General features: G+C 48.4%; 1 protein-coding gene and 1 long non-coding RNA gene across 4 annotated transcripts in view; one reads left to right on the forward strand and one right to left on the reverse strand.

Annotated features, from left to right (window-relative positions):
* The window catches only part of LOC115090328, a 36,071-nt gene extending 34,094 nt beyond the window's left edge, over nucleotides 1–1,977 (reverse strand). The window contains exons 1-2 of the long non-coding RNA XR_003856372.1: nucleotides 1,695–1,977; nucleotides 1,319–1,376 (exon numbers count right to left, since the gene is read on the reverse strand). This is a non-coding gene — a long non-coding RNA (uncharacterized LOC115090328). The remainder of the gene's footprint in view (nucleotides 1–1,318; nucleotides 1,377–1,694) is intronic.
* The window catches only part of CDC42EP4 (CDC42 effector protein 4), a 32,571-nt gene extending 15,985 nt beyond the window's left edge, over nucleotides 1–16,586 (forward strand). For all 3 annotated transcript variants that reach the window (XM_029599254.1, XM_029599253.1, XM_029599255.1), the window contains exon 2: nucleotides 12,605–16,586. In XM_029599254.1, the coding sequence (XP_029455114.1) occupies nucleotides 12,815–13,813 (999 nt within the window). In that variant the 5' untranslated portion in view covers nucleotides 12,605–12,814 and the 3' untranslated portion in view covers nucleotides 13,814–16,586. The remainder of the gene's footprint in view (nucleotides 1–12,604) is intronic.
* Nucleotides 16,587–17,655: the final 1,069 nt, after the last annotated feature.

Genomic DNA, 17,655 nt, shown 5'->3' on the forward strand with positions numbered 1-17,655 from the left:
GCTGTCAGCGGGCTCGAGAACTGACGCCGGCAAAATTGAGCGTCGGCTGTCAAACCCGCTGACAGCCACCGCTCCGGGCCAAAAGGAGGAGCTAGGGATGCGCTAGTGTCCCTAGCGCCTCCTTTTGCCCTCCTTTCTACCACCAGGCCTCATTTAAATACTGAATTGCACGCGCCGGGAGAGCAGGCGTTTGCCCGCTCTCCCACGGACTTTACTGAATTGGCCCGTAAGAGAGATAACAGCAATGGTTAGAGTCAGACATGAAAAATTCATCTGCACAACCCTGCCAATGCACCTCACTCCTGCCCTGCTGCACCCATACTGAGACATACACATCACTCTGCCAGTGCACCTCACTCCTGCCCTGCTGCACCCATACTGAGACATACACATCACTCTGCCAGTGCACCTCACTCCTGCCCTGCTGCACTCATACTGAGACATACACATCACTCTGCCAGTGCACCTCACTCCTGCTCTGCAGCACCCTCTGCTGTTTCTATACTGAAAACCACACACACAGCTCTAGCAACCTCTGATACTCTACTCCTGAGTTCCCTCTACACATCCCTGCCAGCACATCCCCAGCTATATTAAGTCCCATACACAACTCTGCTAGTGACTTTGTATTATTTCTACATCTGAAGATAGTTATCCAGAAAGTGCTGTTTTGCTGAAAGGAATTCTTTGATCCCAGCCCTCATGTAAGGTACCTTTTTAGGTCTGAGTGTTTCATCTTGCTGGATTGAGGGAGAGAAATTGTAGTATCTACCCAAAATAGTATGTAGATTATAAGCGTGACCTTATGCAAGATGGATCAGTCTATCACAGAGCACCTGCTAATCCCCTCTTAGTAGGGGCTTTATAAAACTTCTGATTTTTACATTTATAAAAAAAAAAAAAAGTTTGAATGTGCATGTGACTAGCAGTGCCAGTCATCAATGGGCACTATTTTCCATCAGTTTCAAATATGTGCTAATTCAGCTCCTTTCTGTGTTGCCGTGCCTCCAGTACCTGCACGTGCATTTGTCCACTTAAATATAAAATCAAGTGGGAGACACAGGTGATCTCTTCCTGCATCTGGCAGTGCACGATATGGCAAAGCACACTGGGTAACATGCCAGCCAGCTAGGCAACCTGATTGGCTGATGAGCCCAGCGTGTTCTGTAATGCCTCTGCCGTCTGATGTGAGACACATGCTCTTATACCAAATGCTATCCTTTCTCACTGCATAGGCATTTTAGTCCAGATTAGGCAAGGTTAGCTCAGAAGCACTCTAACCCGCCCTCACCCTAAACACCACCTTACATTTTCTTACCTTGTGATGTCCTCAGAGGATGACAACTGGGTCACAAATACTTCTCGTGCCAATGTGTCTGGAAGTAAATGCAGAGAGTACTTTTAGATGCAGAAACAGGGGTTTTGGTTTCCCCAAGGCCCAACTCTTCCTGTCTGTTCATCCCTCAGCCAGCACTCTCGTCTCATCAGATATACTTCTCTGTGTATATCAAGGAACCACTGCTTAAAATACAGCAAAAGAGCAACCCCACTTAGCAGGTGGGCTTTAAAAACAGGCCCCTGGGCTGCCGGGATGTTGTGCTGTTTGTTATCAGAAACATCTGTCAGTGAATACCAGCAGCTGCTCAGCATGAGGCAGAACAGAATTTTCAGCTATTGAGTTGGGGGAAACTCACATGGGGCTTTGGAGTTTTTCTGAAGAAAGCGGAGGACATTGGTGATTGAGGGAAAGCCTGCATTCAGTACTGTCGTTTACATCCAGTTCTACCCGTGGAGAGAAACCAGTGGTGTTGGATTCTTGCAAAAAGGGGCACACTGAAGGCCCCCTCCTCCATATATGCATGCGGGGGAGGGGGTGCCCTGTCTTTCTCCTTGGTTGAGCTGCTGCCAGCTACTCCCTGCTCAGACCTCTTTTCTGGTGCAGATTACCACTTCTTATCCTCTAGCCTATGGCACCAAACGTTTCCCTTTAGCATGGATTTTTTTTTCTCACCTCCTTTGATATCGTTGTTCTGCAATTAGTGCTCTCTGTGTTATAAAGTCAGTAGTCTCAGCTGTGGAACTCCAAAACAATTTTGATTAATTGTGGTCACCTTGCAAATTACATTTGCCTGGCTTCCCCAGACTGAGGAGAGAATGGGAAGTGAGATGGCTGAAGTAGGGCAAGTCACAATTGCTGATTGTTAGCCAGGCCAAGGAAGGACTGGAGTGATTCATGTTCTCTGTACACTTGGTGCCCTGGGACGGAAACAAAGCTCAGAATGTCTTCTCTAAAAAAAAAAACCATTTGTTTACTGGGAAGACGCAAGACCAATACCAACATTTTTTGACCTATTGAAGTGCAAAGCAAAACTTCAGTTCACACAGGATAAACCTTGCAAGACAGAGCAATCTTTCAAGCAATTAACCGTGGAGCAATAAAAAACCAGCTTGGAAGGAATTAATAACGCTCTGACCAGTTTCCCAGGCTGGAAGGGCAGCAGGGTACATCTCCCCTTAGTGCCACATTTCATAGTGCTGCAGTGCATAGAAGGGGGCAGTGGTTGGGGGAGGAGTAGGGGAAAGGCAGCATGAATGTTCCAGTAGTTTAAGGGATGAGAAATGAGAGGGTGGAAGGTTGCCGTGCGGCCAGCGAATGGGCATGAGGAATAACACAAGTCAATGGGCGGGTGGCCAGACAGAAGCTGTGCCTCTTCGTGCTATTAATGTCTTGCAAGGGATTTGTTCTGAATTGATGCTTTTGGTTCTTGCTGGATTGTATAGTAGATGTTTTTACTGTTACTAGGATTACATACTACATTTCAGATGTTGCTATTATAATATTTATTCTGTACAAGCAAATATGCACTCTTCACATGTGCAATCTCACAGTACTATACGTTACAATGTGGAGCAAAGCAGGTATCGTTCTAATTATAGGAATGTGCTATCGCCCGAGGTGCAGCTTTCTTTGAATACAAAGTGCCATTTTTTTGTGGATTACGGGAGGAAAATTGTAGCAAAATTACAGTGTAGCGCTACCCACGAGTCGCTGAACAATGGAAAGTGTGTTGGAATAGATGGCTGGGCTTTTTGATCTGAGCGGCACAGTCCTAGAATTTGCTTCTTGCCAGGGAGCATGTCAAGAAGAGCCAGGAGACTCAAGCTCTTTTAGCAGCTGTGCCTCTGCCTGTAACCTGACAAATGCAAACTACTGAGTGGATGTGGGTTAATGCACACATCTGGAACCCTTGGTTCACATCTGTCTTGGCTCACAAGAAAAATGACTCAGGATCTGGTTTCAATGGCAATCTCTACTCAGTGCCATAGCTAGCCTATGGCCAATATGGTAATGGCCATAGGCGCCACTGCTGGAAGGGCACCAGCTACAGTGTAGAAGCTGGTGGTGTTGCAAACCCCACCTTCCCCCAGCTCCCTCTCCCCTGCCGGCAGACCTTTAATTTAAATAATTGCACACTGCTCCCAGCCTTATCATGGCAGGAAATGTACCATAATGAAGGGGGTGAAGGCATGGAAGGACGGGAGAGAGTCTACACGTGCCCTTCTTCTAGGCTCTGCCTCCCATCAGGAGGGGGCCTGAAAGCAGTGTGCATGCAGACTCTCTCCTGTCCTTCTGCACCTTCACCATTCTGGTGCAGTTCCTGCCATGATAAAAACTCAGAGCAGCTTGCATTTATTTAAATGAAAGACCTGCTGGCAGGGGAGACAGAGCAGGTGCATCCTGGACCATGAGAAAGCAGAAGATCAGAAGGCCGATCCAGGCCAGGTTTCCCCATCACCCCCCTCCCCCCAAAGAAGTGATGGATGAGCCAGGTGATGGAGGAGGACCCAGGCCCAGAAGGGATGCTGAGTAGAGGGATGTGGAGGAGTGCAGAGGAGGGAAATGCTAGGAAGGGGGAGAGGTAGTTGTAAATGCTGGAGGAAGGGGTGAAGGAGAGAGGTGGAGGTAATTGATGGGAAAGGTGGACAGAAGATGCGGGGAAGTGAAGGGTGAGAGAAAGGGCAGACGCTAGGAAGTGTGGGGACAAAGATGCTGGTAATTGAGGGGGGGATGGGACAAATGCTGGGGAAGGGGGAGGCTGGGAGGAGAAAAGAGATTTTGAGAGGGGGAGATGCAGGGGAAGAGAGAAGGAGGAGAGATGCTGGAAGGAGAGGGGGGGAAAGATGCTAGGAGAGAGAGATGGGAGGTGCTTTGGACCTGAGTTGGCGATTAAGCAATCCAGTGAGGGGGAAGTGGAGAGATGAGAAGGGGGAATGGAGGGGAGAACTGAAGGGCGAAAGAGAGGGGGGGAGGGGTGAAATCTATCAGTGAATAGAGAGGAAGAGATAAAGAGGCAGAGCAGAGAGAAATGGAGCAAGATGAGATGAAAAGTGAAAGATCAATGTCAGACAGATCTAGGACAGGAAGTGAAGAAGTCAGGGAGGGAGAAGAAACAGGAAATGGATCTGGGAAAGGAATTAGAGGAGGTCAGCAGAAAATAAGAGACCAGGATCATGAAGATTAGAAAAATAAAATGACCAGACAACAAAGGAGAAAAAAGCGTTTCATTTTAACTTTAGTGGTTGGAATAAGTCAGCTTTGGGAATGTGCATCTCCTAATTTTTGTGCTGTGCTCAATACAGGATAAAATGCATTTCTATTTGCATTTCTCCAGTATTGCCCTGCATGCTTCTTGGGGGTTCCCAATTCAATTTTTATCTGAACATTTGAACTTTGTGATTCCTTATTCTGTATTTTATTAGAGTGTCTATTCTGTGCATGTGACCAGGCTGAGGGATTGTGCTAGAGCAGGGATGGCGAACTCCAGTCCTCAAGTGCCACAAATAGGCCATGTTTTCCTAGCATGTAGCCAGATGGACTCAGGACCCCAGTGGGTTATGCTCCTCTGCCAGCAGATGGAGACGGAGTCAGATTTCAAAGCTGATGTCACCCTAGATACACCTTAGCTGTTCAGTATTTCTCCATCTTCAGCAGATGGTGGACGCACATCTCCCTATGGGGATTGCTGTACTTTTTGGAAGGAGAAATTCTATATTTAAATTGAAGAAAAATTGAGCCTCCCTCTCTCCTGCGGTGATACTTTAAGGTCCCTCCCCCAGTTGAGAATTCCTGAGGCAATTTCCGAGATCCCTCAGAGGTTTTCCTTGGTCCGGTAGCCGGTTCCCGGCGTGGACTTTGATGTTTAAGCAGCTGAAAGGCAGCAGGTGCAGGAAGCCGAGTGCGGCGATGACAACCAAAGCCCTCTCCCCCCACAGCCAGAAACCGTCTCTGTACTCAGCTGGTAAGCGCTGAACCCAGGTAAGTAAAATAAAAATAAAAAAAAGAGAGAGAAGAAGATTTACCTCCTGATTCAGAGACATTTGGTGGGGTTTCAGTAAGACTTCCTCCGGTCTCCTAGCTCAGCACACTGTACCGATGTCGTTCCTGATCCCATTGGGGTAAGGGGAAGTGAGCTTCCGAGCGGCTTGAGCGGCTCACTGGTGGGTTATGCCTTGCTTTAGGCTTGATCGGCACACCGCTTGGTAGGCCGAGGCGGCACCATCTTGAGCGCTTCTTTGTGCGTGCCGAATTGCCCTCCATAGAATGTCGGTACGCGCAGTGCCAGCAGCTCTGGGCATGTGCTGTGTGCATATCACGCACACACATACATACATGTACAACCTATTAAGCACAGAATACAGGTAAAGCCGGGTGCACAGGCTGTGCGTGCACCTCGCCGCATGCCACCTAGGCGCCCGAAATCTGTGCGCATAAAAATTTTAAGCGCGAGCTGACTGAACACACAGGTATCGCCGCCAATGGCTCTGGCAGCCAAGAAACATAAGCGCCTTTCTTTCTGTGCTGCTTGTCATATTAGGGCTTCACAGTCTGACCTGGATTCCAACTTATGTCAGCACTGTGAATAAGCCCAGGGAGAGATGGCCTCCTCGGACTTTGCTAAGCCCGGCTCCTCCCATTCAGAGGATAGCCACAGCTTTAACTGGAAGTACCCTGGATCTGAGTACCCCCCAGGACTGGGTCATCTATGGGGGAGGGAAATTCAGCGGCACCTACCCCAGTACCTTCTGGGCTAGGCATGGACCTGGCTGTGCTCTCCTGGGTGGAATATTTCCAGGGCCTTCAAGCCTTCGTACAGGCGCACTTGCCCCTGTCCGGACAGAACCTCAGCCGGTAAGCCCTCCCTCTCCCAGTCCTATCGGCAGACCTCGAGGCATGCTTCGCCTCGCCAAGGTATCCCTAGCAGGGACCCAGACAGCACGGGTGAAGAGTTCAGGTTTGTCCCAATCCCCCCAATGAAAATTTGCCGACCCACCATCAGAACGAGGAGATAGGGGGTCAACTGTCCCTCTTCTACCAGAGGTGGGTCGAGATCACTTCGGACAAATGGGTACTAGAGGTCATATGAGAAGGATATGACCTGGAATTTCACAGCACTCCTCGGGACATATTCATTATGTCTTCTTGCCACTCCCAGCACAAGAAGCAGGCAGTGGAGATTACTCTTTTAAGGCTCCTCAGGATGAGGGCTATAATCCCAGGATCTGCGCCCCAGGAAAATACAGGGTGTTATTCCATCTATTTCATCATACCCAAGAAGGAAGGTTCCTTTCGCCCCATGCTGGACCTCAAGAGCATCAACCAACATCTACGAGTGAATCATTTCTGCATGGAAACCCTACGCTCCGTGATAATGGCCATACAATGGGAGAGTTCTTAACCTCCCTGGACCTATCCGAGGCCTGCCTGCATATTCCAATCCATCAAGAACACAAACGTTTTCTACACTTTGCAGTACTGGGACATCATTATCAGTTCCGGGCACTGCTCTTTGGCCTAGCCACCGTCTGCAGAACATTTCCCAAGATTATGATGGTTATAGCGTCAGCATTGAGAAAAGAGGGGATCCTGGTGCACTCATACTTGGATGACTGGTTGATCCGGGCCAAGTCCTCCTTGCTTCAGGAACTGGGTTGTAAACCTGGACAAAAGCAGTCTCAAGCCCTCCCTGCCCTTGGAATATCTGGGAGTCTGGTTCAACACCAAGCAGGGCAAGGTCTTCCTTCTAATCATTCGGATAAGGAAGTTGATGCCCTGTGTGTCAATTGATGAGCACGATACGCCTGATGATTGTGGAGCGATCTCCAAGTTCTTGGTTTGATGGTGGCAACCCTGGAGTTAGTGCCGTGGGTGAGGGCACACATGCAACCGCTTCAACATTCACTACTGTCACTTTGGAACCCGCAGTCTCAAGACTATTCGATTCGCTTCCACTTTCTGATGGGAGTATGCTCTCGGCTCCAGTGGTGGTGACAAGAAGCTCATCTAAGCAGGGGTATATCCCTGTCCTCTCTGAACTGGCTAGTCCTTACAACAGACTCGAGCCTCTGGGGCTGGGGAGCTCACTGTCAGCAACTGACAGCCCAGGGATGTTGGACCAAGGAAGAGACCTTCTGGAACATGGAAGCCCGGGCAGTCAGATTGGCATTTCTACAATTCAGCCACAGACTCCAGGGTCAAGCGGTCTGTGAAATGTCGGACAATGCAACGACTGTAGCCTTCATCAACTACCAGGGTGGAACCAAGAGCCAGCAAGTGTCACTGGAGATACATCTCATTATGGAATGGGCAGAAATACATCTACAGATGATCTCAGCCTCCCACATCACAGGAAAAGACAATGTCAGAGCAGACTTTCTAAGCAGGGAGAGTCTGGATCCAGGAGAGTGGGTGTTGTCAGCCAAAGCCGTTCAGCTGATAGAGATTGCTGGGGGTCTCCCTTCCATCGACTTGCTGGCCGCATCTTATAATGTGAAAGTTCCCCAATTCTTCAGTTGCAGAAGAGATCAGTGGTCCCTGGGGATCGATGCTTTCATTCAGACCTAGCCGGAAGAAGAGTTGCTATACGCCTTCCTCCGTGGCCCCTGCTGGGCAGGGTCATTTGCAGAATCAAACAACACAGGGGATTAATCCTAATAGTAGCTCCAGATTGGCCCACGCGTCCGAGGTATATGGACATGTGGAGACTCCTGGTGGAAACCCCACTGTGCCTCCCACCGCACAGAGACCTGCTACAGCAGGGAACAGCACTTCACGAGGATCCGACTTGATTCTGTCTTATGGTCTGGCTCTTGAGAGGGCTCACTTGATGAAGCGAGGATATTCTGTGGCAGTAATTGCCACCTTATTCCGTACTCAGAAGTTCTCTACATCCATAGCGTATGTGTGGGTCTGGAGAGTATTTAAGGCCTGGTGCGAGGAAAGCGGTGCCCCCCTTGGGCGGACAAAATCCCACTAATTGTGGAGTTTTTGCATGACGGCTTGAATGAAGGTTTGACCCTTTACTCCTTGAAGTTCAGGTAGCAGCTCTTTCCTATTTCATGGGCAAGGTGAATGGACCCCGCTTGTCAGCTCATCCGGAATGGCCCATTTTCTGAAAGGGGTGAAGCACCTCCAGCCACCCCTACGGTGGCCGGTTCCCTTGTGAAATCTTAATATAGTATTAGAATTTTTGACAGGGCTCTCTTTTCGGCCGCTGCACAGTCTTTCCTTATGTTTATTAATCTTGAAAACGGTGTTCCTGATGGCTATATGCTCGGCATGTTGCATCTCTGAACTACAGGCATTCTCGTGTCGGGAACCATTCCTCCGGATGACTCCAGGAGTGTTATAACTTTGTACCGTTCCATCCTTCTTGCCCAAGGTAGTCTCAGAGATTCATTTGAATCAGTCCATTTCATTGCCATCCCTAGATAAGCACAAGGACGCAGAAGAATGCCACCTCCTCCATCATTTGAATGTCAGTAGACTTTTGGTGCGGTATCTGGAAGTTTCAGAACCGGTCCGAAAGACGGACCGCCTGTTTGTCCTTCACGGTGGAAGCAAGCGGGGTGAACCAGCTTCACGGGCTGCCATAGTTCGCTGGATTAAGGAGGTGGTCACAGGAGCCTAGGTGGAGGCAGGAAAGCTGTTACCTTTTCAGGTTAAAGCTCATTTCACTAGGGATCAGGCGGTCTCATGGGCTGAACCTAGACTGCTGTCTCCCGTTGATATCTGCCGAGCGGCAATGTGGTTCTCCTTGCACACCTTCTCCAGGTTCTATCGCCTGGATGTTCTGGCCCGAGAGGATGCAGCCTTTGCAAGGACGATGTTAACCGGACCATGGGCAACCTCCCACCCCGATCAGGAGTAGCTTTTGTACATCCCAATGGTCCTGAGTCTATCTAGCTACATCTAGGAAATGGAGAAATTACTTACCTGATAATTTTGTTTTCCTTAGTGTAGACAGACTCAGCATCCCGCCCACGGCTACCCAAGAACATTCCAAGAGGTTACGGGTAAGCCATCATCCAGTCCTTAGATCAGGCCATCTATAAACTTACTGGGGTTCAGTGTTTATGATTGGTTGTGTACAGTTACAGATATCCATTTTTAATCATATTTTAATCATTTTAAATCAAGTTTTTTCAATAGTATGTCCACAGTGGCTTTTGAAGATAATATTGAAGGACTGAGGTCACTGCAGGGGTGTAACTAGGGTGAAGTCAGCTTTGAAATCTGGCTCTGTCTCCTTCTGCTGGCAGGGGAACATAACCCATTGGTCCTGAGTCCATCTGTCTACACTAAGGAAAATTCAGGTAAGTAATTTCTCCATTTCAGGGTATCTGCAATGAATATGCATGAGAAAGATTTGCATTCACTGCCTCCATTATATGCAAATCAAATGCATGCATATTCATTGTGGATATCCAGAAAACCTGGCCTGTTTGTGGTACTCGAGAACTGGAGTTCGCCATCCCTGTGCTAGCATGTAGTTTCTGTGAATGGATCTATTGCAGTTCAGCTTGGGTTTTCCCCATCAGAGGCATATTGATCTTCTAGGGGCTAGTGTATTATTTGCAGAGCTATCTTTTTCATAGGTAGGATTGTTGCTGTTTGAGTTCTGGGAGCTGATGTGACAGGTTTGCTAGATATATGCTGGATACAATATTCTAGGAGAGGTCTCACTAGTGACTTGTACAGTGGTATGATCACTGCCTTTTTCTGCTGTTTATGCCTTGCCGTATGCATCCCAGCATCTCTCTGGCTCTAGCCACCACCTTGTCACATTTGTTTCAGTATCTGTGTTTGGGGGGAGGGCAGGGGGGATTTGGAAGACAAGGATTATAGATTAGGTGGGGAATTGTTGGTTGTAGAGGGAGGGGCACAGGATGGGGTGCCTGGGTATAGAGAGGGAAATGTTGGTGCTGGCTGGAGGGAAAAGGGGGGTGTTGATGATGGTAGAAGAGGAAGGGGACAAAGAGGGGAGATGTTGGTGGTTGTGGTAATCTGGGGAAGGGGGGGGGGGGGCGCAGAGTGGACACACTTTTTCATTTGGCCATAGCTGCCAAATTGCCTATCTATGGCTCTAGATGGCTCAGGGTTTGTTCAGCGCTAAGCAGGTGGCACTCCACAGGTTATCTATAGCAGTGCTTGTCAACCCAGTTCTCACGGCTTTCTTTGCTAAACAGGTTTTCATACAATGCAATATGGTTCACCGTTCCGAGTTGCACTTTCTTTTAAGTGGTAATGCACGATAGAGAGTGCACTAAGGATACTAACACATTCCCCCAGATAAGATGACAAAAACTGTTCTGGCAAAGGAGAGAGATCCTATAGGCAGCTGGGAAATATCCTTGGCAGTGTAGAGAGGAATAACAGGGCAGGCCAGGCTGGTTGCCTGGTTTTCAGGATAATCCACAATGAATATACATGAGATAAATTTGCATGCACCACCTCCATTATATGCAACTATATTTCATGCATATTCATTACAGATATCCTGAAAACCAAGCCTGTTGGTAAATCTTGGCCCACAGTTGGCCCCCCCTGCCATACCAGAACAGGTAACAATTCAGGATCATTGCTATACCTGGGAAGAAGGAAAGGTCACTGTGGTCACACAGTGAGAACTCTGTTCTCACCTTTTTGATGGTGTATTGAATTTGTTTAATGTACGGTTCTCGGGATCCTCTTACTGTGCTAGGAAAAAGCTCTGAAGAGCCCTGACTCTACACATGTGCAAATGCACTTACTGGATGTAGAAGGATTATTCAGGAGTGATGAGGGTGGGGCTTGTGGATGGATGACTTAGAACTGCAGCAGTACCAGAATCCCATGAGACTGCCCTTTTACAGGGGCAACTATATCAAGAATAACACATTCAGTCCAATACAGAAAAACACGCAGGAGAGCTGGCACGCGCCCGCTCTCCCGGCGCGCACACAGGCCACTCTCCTGGGCGCGCGATTCAGGAGGGTGGCCTATGCAAATTAGGGCCCGTGGTAAAAGGAGGCGCTACGGACACTAGCGCGTCCCTAGCGTCTCCTTTTTGACAGGAGCGGCGGCTGTCAGCGGGTTTGAGAGCCAATGCTCAATTTTGCCGGCAACGGTTCTCAAACCCGCTGACAGCCATGGGTTTGGAAAACAGACGCCGGCATAATTGAACATCCGTCTTCCGACCCGCGGGCCGGGAGCCGATTTCTAATTTTTTTTTTTTAATTTTTACTTTTTTTTTAACTTTTGGGGCCTCCGACTTAATATCGCCATGATATTAAGTTGGAGGTTGCACAAAAAAGCAGTTTTTTCTGCTTTTTCTGTACACCTCCCCGCCGCCGGCAGAAATTAACACCAGCCTTTGGGCAGACGTTAATTTCTGAAGGTAAAATGTGCGGCTTGGCTGCACATTTTACTTTCTGTATCGTGCAGGAATAACTAATAGGGTCATCAACATGCATTTGCATGTTGCAGGCGCTATTAGTTTCAGGGGGGTTCGACGCACATTTTCGACGCGCTATTACCCCTTACTGTATAAGGGGTAAAGCTAGCGTGTTGAAAATGCGCGTCCAAACCTGGGCTAACAGTGTGCTCCGGTACTGTATTGGCCTGATAGTTACGTAAGGTTGCCGACTGGCTCCAGATTTTGCCCTGCAGGGCTGATCCAGTCCTGGGTTTACCCTACTGCATGTAGGGGCTTGTAGTCCCTGTTTTTCTTAGGGACTCCAATAAGAAAATCAGAACTATAAGTTGCATACATACAATGAGGTAAATCCAGGACTGAATCAACCTTGTTAGTTGAAACCTGGAGCCAGCTGGCAAACCCTATTGTCACCCTAATGTCTTGGGATAGTATCATTTAAGTAGGCTAAGAGCGAGTGCTATTGCGTGTCCTCTCTCACAGACCAGCTCGTTAGCTCTGGAAGTCTTGTATTTTATGGCAGAAAGAAACATGTGCTTAAAAAAAAATTGTGTTGGTTTGAAGAGAGTCTTTCAGAGTTTAATTTTACACCCAGATGCCACAGCATGGGTGGTGGAGGCTATCTGTTAACAGCGCTTGACCTCGAGAATATTCTCCCTAAAACGGGGAATACTTGTTGTTTCTCCTTCTGTTAACAAACCTTCATAAACTGCAGGGAAATGTGGCTGACAATAACTAGTGTGGTTAAGTTCTGCTCTGTCCGCTCTTTTCTCAGCTGTGCTGAATCAGAATTGGGTGTTTATAGAAGTGCTAATGGTACGATTGCTGTTGTGTTCCTCTTCCCATTGCAGGGTCTGATGCTTCGGAGGGAGGCTATAAGGAGATCACTGGGAATGGGAGGTTCCACGTGCAGCTGAAGCTACAACCTGAGCACTTCTAGATACTGACAGCCTCCAAACCGTGGGCTGCCCACTTCAGGACTTAAAAAAAAACAAAACACACACTTGAGAACCATTTGAAGTTTACAGGCCTTGCAAAGCCAATCCTGAGCAGGGCTAACCATGCCGATTCTAAAGCAGCTGGTGACCAATTCGGCAAGCACCAAACGCCGCTCGCGGGCTGACCTGACGGCAGAGATGATCAGCGCCCCCTTGGGGGACTTCCGTCACACCATGCACATAGGGAGGTCAGGCGATGCCTTCGGGGACACCTCCTTCCTCACCAGCAAGGCGGAGGAGGCCGAGCCTGAGGAACAGGGACCCAAGCCTGGCTTGCTGTCCCGAAAATTTCGCAGCAGTAAGCGATCGCAGTCTGTCACCCGCAGCGACAAGAGGGACATGTTGGGGTCCCTGAGGGATTCGGCCCTCTTTGTCAAGAACGCGGTTTCTCTTCCACAGCTCACAGAGAAGGAAGCAGAGAAAGGTGCCAGCAAGTTGCCCAAAAGCCTGTCCTCGAGTCCGGTGAAGAATGCCGCCGAGGAGAAGTCTGGGCAGAAGCACATGAATGGCGCCTCGACCCATGGGGCGACACCCAGCTTGGACCCAATCATGGCCGAACGCGACTTTGGGGAGCTGACGGAGCTGCCGTACACCGCCCCTAAAAGCAGCTTTGGCATGAAGCACGCAGAATCCATCATGTCATTTCACATTGACCTGGGGCCCTCCATGCTAGGGGACATCCTGAGCATCATGGACAAAAGCCAGTGGGAACAAGACGATGTGGACTTGGGCTGCCCCGGGCGTGAAAGTGGCACGGAGAGAGAATTCCCTGGCTCAGCCGCTGCACCAGCTCCCCAGCTGTACATGGATCGCAGGCCCACGCCAGAGCCAGCGATGGTATCTGGGGAAGTGATCCGGGGGCCCACTCACAGCCCAGGCTCAGGGCGCAGCCATGTGACCAAGGACGTTAGGCCTGTGTCCAGCGGCGCGTCTGGATTCCTGGAGGAAAGGCGCGAGGCACGAAATGTGAGGCACACGGTCGGCGCAATACCCACATCCAGCAGGCTGCAAGACAAAGACTTCTCCTTCATGGACGAGGAGGACGATGAAATCAGAGTGTAAACTGGATCTGAAAAGGAAAGAGAAGATGTGAGCCTTTTCACAGGGTTTGTTTTCTGTCCTTAATATGATTTTTTTTGCTTGGACCAGGAAACGAATAAAGACTGACCTGCCGCTCACAATAAAGGCATCCTGATTCACCCTATGAGCGTGTCCGAGATGCAAGCAGCAGTGCAGGGGCCCTCATCTCTGAACTTCCAAGGATCCTGACGACATTTCCTACACTCCACAGATTCCTGGGAATTGGAGAACCTGAGTGGCAGGAGGGGCTATTGTGGTGTTTTCTGACTAAAGAGTCCACTGCGGCCCTTCCGCATCTAAAACCTGATCTGGAAGATGTGCGCTGCTGAGATCAAACAGCTGCCCGCAGCACTCCAGGCGTTCACTCCGTTGGCTGACCCAGTATTTGGTAAAATGACAGACAGATATAAGCTCTGGGCCTCAGAGCAATATATTTTTCCAAGCAATTTTAAGGATTTTTTTTCCACTTGTATTTTTTTAATGTTTGGAGGGAACTGCAGCTGAATGGGACCTGGCAGAAAGTCTGAATTCTGCAGATACTGTACAAGCAGGGGACCCCGACCCCCCCCCTCCTCTCTCTCTCTGTAGATATATTTCTTTTTTCAGAAGACTGACACAGTGTTACATGAGCAATGGGGTCAAGTGTGATTGTTCCTGATGGTATTTCCTTTGGCTCTGCTTTGTCTCCTGGTGAGCGAATGCAGAGAATTTTCTTTTTTTACTGTGCCAGAGTTCAGGAACAGGCCCGTATTTCTAAGCACAGTGCCCCACTCAAGGGACAGGAGAGGGAGAGAAGATGGTTCTCCAGTTCCCTCTTCCCCCCCAAAACCGGATTGCCCATTTGTACTGTAGCAGCTGACATTTTTGCTACGGATATTTTACCCTTACTCTGACCAGTCAAGGTTACTCCTCTTCTAACAAAGGCATCTTGAGTAGACTCTGGGCACAGAGGAGGCAGTTTGCACTCTGTCCTCATAAGCACAATGTCCACAAGTACTTTCACTTTGAAACATGTATCTGCAGATGTTTGGGTATGATTCTGGGGCTGGGTCATTTTTAATGGAAAATAGCCCGTGTAAGATTTGAAAATGCACTCTGGGCGTGTACTTTTCCTCCCACCCCTCTTCCCCCACAAAGATTTCTGCCACTCAATGCAGCTAAAAGTCACATGGGCATTTTTCCAATAGACGCAGAGTAGCAGAAGCCCCATCAATAGATCAGCTCCCTGTGTCCAGCCCGGGGGGTGCTGATGTATTTGCTTCTAATTCCATCTTTCACTGGGACCTGCTGCTTGCTAGAATTCATTTCTCTCCACATCTGGAATATTGCATTTTGTTTTCTGCACGCTTACCCTCGGGGCACTGTGTGCAAGCTCTGCACTGTACAGAATTCATCGGTATACTGCAGCAGAGGGATTTGGGAGCATGCTAATTTTTAAGGTTGGGTTTTGAGCAAAGCAATAGTCAAATGATCTCATCTTACCCAGCTCATGAAAGCTGATCCAGTCCTGGTTTTGATTCATTGCACACATGGTATTCTAATTCTGATGTCCCTAAGCAAAGTTTGACTACATCTCCCTGCATGCAATGGGGCAAAGCCAAGATTGGATCAGCTTCACTGGGTTGACCTGGCAGTGACCCTATCCTGGGACAGAGGGGTGGGGGTGGAGTAAATAGATCAATGCTACTTTTACCAATGGAAAATGTTCCCATTTAATCCCTTTTCTCCCTCTGCTGCTTTTTTATCCTCCACTTCCAGAGACCGGCATGTCTGGAACTGCCTAAGTCTGTGTCCCCTGTGCTGAAGCCCAGAACATTGCAGAATCTGAGCAGAAGGGAGCTCAGTAGGGCAGGAATCGGGGGGTGGAGACCTCACCCCAAGGGAATATTCTCAGATCTTTCCCTTCCCTACCACACATGCAGTCAGACAATGGACTTCCATTATGGTGCCATCCCACCCTAAATCCGATATTCCATTTCTCTGCTGTATATAACAAAGTGAGTGCAAACCCTGTACAGAAATAACCTAATGACTCGCCAGTGAGCAAATCACATGGAACACGCCGCTCATCCCCCTTGCTTTCCCTCCCAACTCAATCCACTCGGGGCCTTGCTCTCCCCGTTTGCCAGCTCTTCCTCGCCCAGCACGTCTACCCCCAGAGCCCTGCAGTAAAATAACCTCTCGCAAAACATCTTTAACGTGTGTCATTGGAAAAACAAACAAAAAAAAGGAACGTTGCCTTGCTGTCACAAGCAGCTGTGCCTTCCACTGCTAACCAAACTGTCCCTCTGTTTCAAAAGGGTGATCTTGGCTCCTTGGCAGGGGTGACCATGCCGGGATTGGTGGTCCTGCATTGAACCTGGAGTGGGGGGAGGGGGTGTTGAAATCCAATACCCCTAAGAGGAGGGGACTGAAACTGGCAGCTGTGGGAAAGAGCTCCAGTAGAGAGAGGGACTGTGAATAAGTAATATAATATTTATGCGTTGGCACATAGGCCAGTGGCGGGTAAGTAACGTTAAGTGCCTCTGTTATCGCTGAGCCTGACTCTCCTATGTTTAGTACCACACGATTATAAAACACTATTTTTTCTAACGTAATAATGTAGCAACATACCGTTTTTAATTTTTTTGTAATTCTGCCAAGGTACGAATGGCAAAAGCAATGCCCTGGGCAGAGAAAGTGGCAGAAAGTGCAGACCATAGATTCTTTTTGTACAATGTACATGTCGGATATAAACACTAAATAAAAAAAAAAAAGAGAGTAGCGACCAAACTTGTGCTGAATGAATCCTTTCTCCATGCTCCACGCACGGCACAAGGCTCTTCGGCCTGTCCAATGCTTTCACGGCGTGGCGTGTAAGCATCTCATATCCCGTAAGTGCGACTCATGCGAACTGCTGATGTCATCCAAAGCTGGAAACCTTGTTTAGTTATTTGTACCCATGTGAGATTCCACCGTTATCCTGGAGTGGTCTGAAGGCAGATTACAATAAGAAGTAAAGGACATTGGATGCAGTGAACACATAGGTAATGCATAGATATGTTGTAGAAATGAGGAAGATTGGAGAGGGAATCTTACATAACACAGCAAAAGTCTGTCTTGGGTGTACACCTTTGCTTTTTAAAAAAAACCACATTCAATTTGTGGAACACTGAAGCCTGAATGTATTTATTTTATTTAAAAAAAATACTGTATACTGCCTAAATCAAATACTTCCTTGAATGAAAAGCTCCTGATACACTTCTTGAGCAATCATCATTACACACAGCACCTGGCTTCGGGCCCTATGCCACCAACTCCACAAAGAAAAGAATGTGGTCTAAACTTTGCATTCCAGTATGACTTTGCAGTGCCTCTGCATAACCTCGTGTGGGTTTGCCATGGACATGGAGAAATAGCCATTAAATGGTAGGTTGTACCTTTTTATTAGAGTAACTTAATCCCATCCCCTACCATTTGACTGGGTGACCTTTTATGTCTACGGTGCAATATGAAGTTGTAACCAATCAATTGTGTACGTATGAGCAGAAAGTCACTGAGCGAGGTGCTTCGCCAGAGCTCGGATCTTCTGTTCCCCAGGCCTGGTGCTGTCTAAATACCGTGCACTGCTCAGAGCTGCAGTACCTGCAAGAGGAAAGGTAGAAGGTGCTTGCAATACAGTGGACGAGCTGTGCCTTCACTTCTTGGGAAAGGACTTGGGGCTTCATTGTCTGATTCTGGGAAGTTACGTGGTGGTCTGTTCATTCACTACTGGTGTGTCACTGCTGGTGGTTGTAGAGGAGAAACCTCTTTGTGAGAAGGAAGTAAAGCAGGTACTAGTGTGG

Source organism: Rhinatrema bivittatum, chromosome 4, assembly GCF_901001135.1.
Source record: "Rhinatrema bivittatum chromosome 4, aRhiBiv1.1, whole genome shotgun sequence".
In the NCBI taxonomy this organism is placed as follows: domain Eukaryota; kingdom Metazoa; phylum Chordata; class Amphibia; order Gymnophiona; family Rhinatrematidae; genus Rhinatrema; species Rhinatrema bivittatum.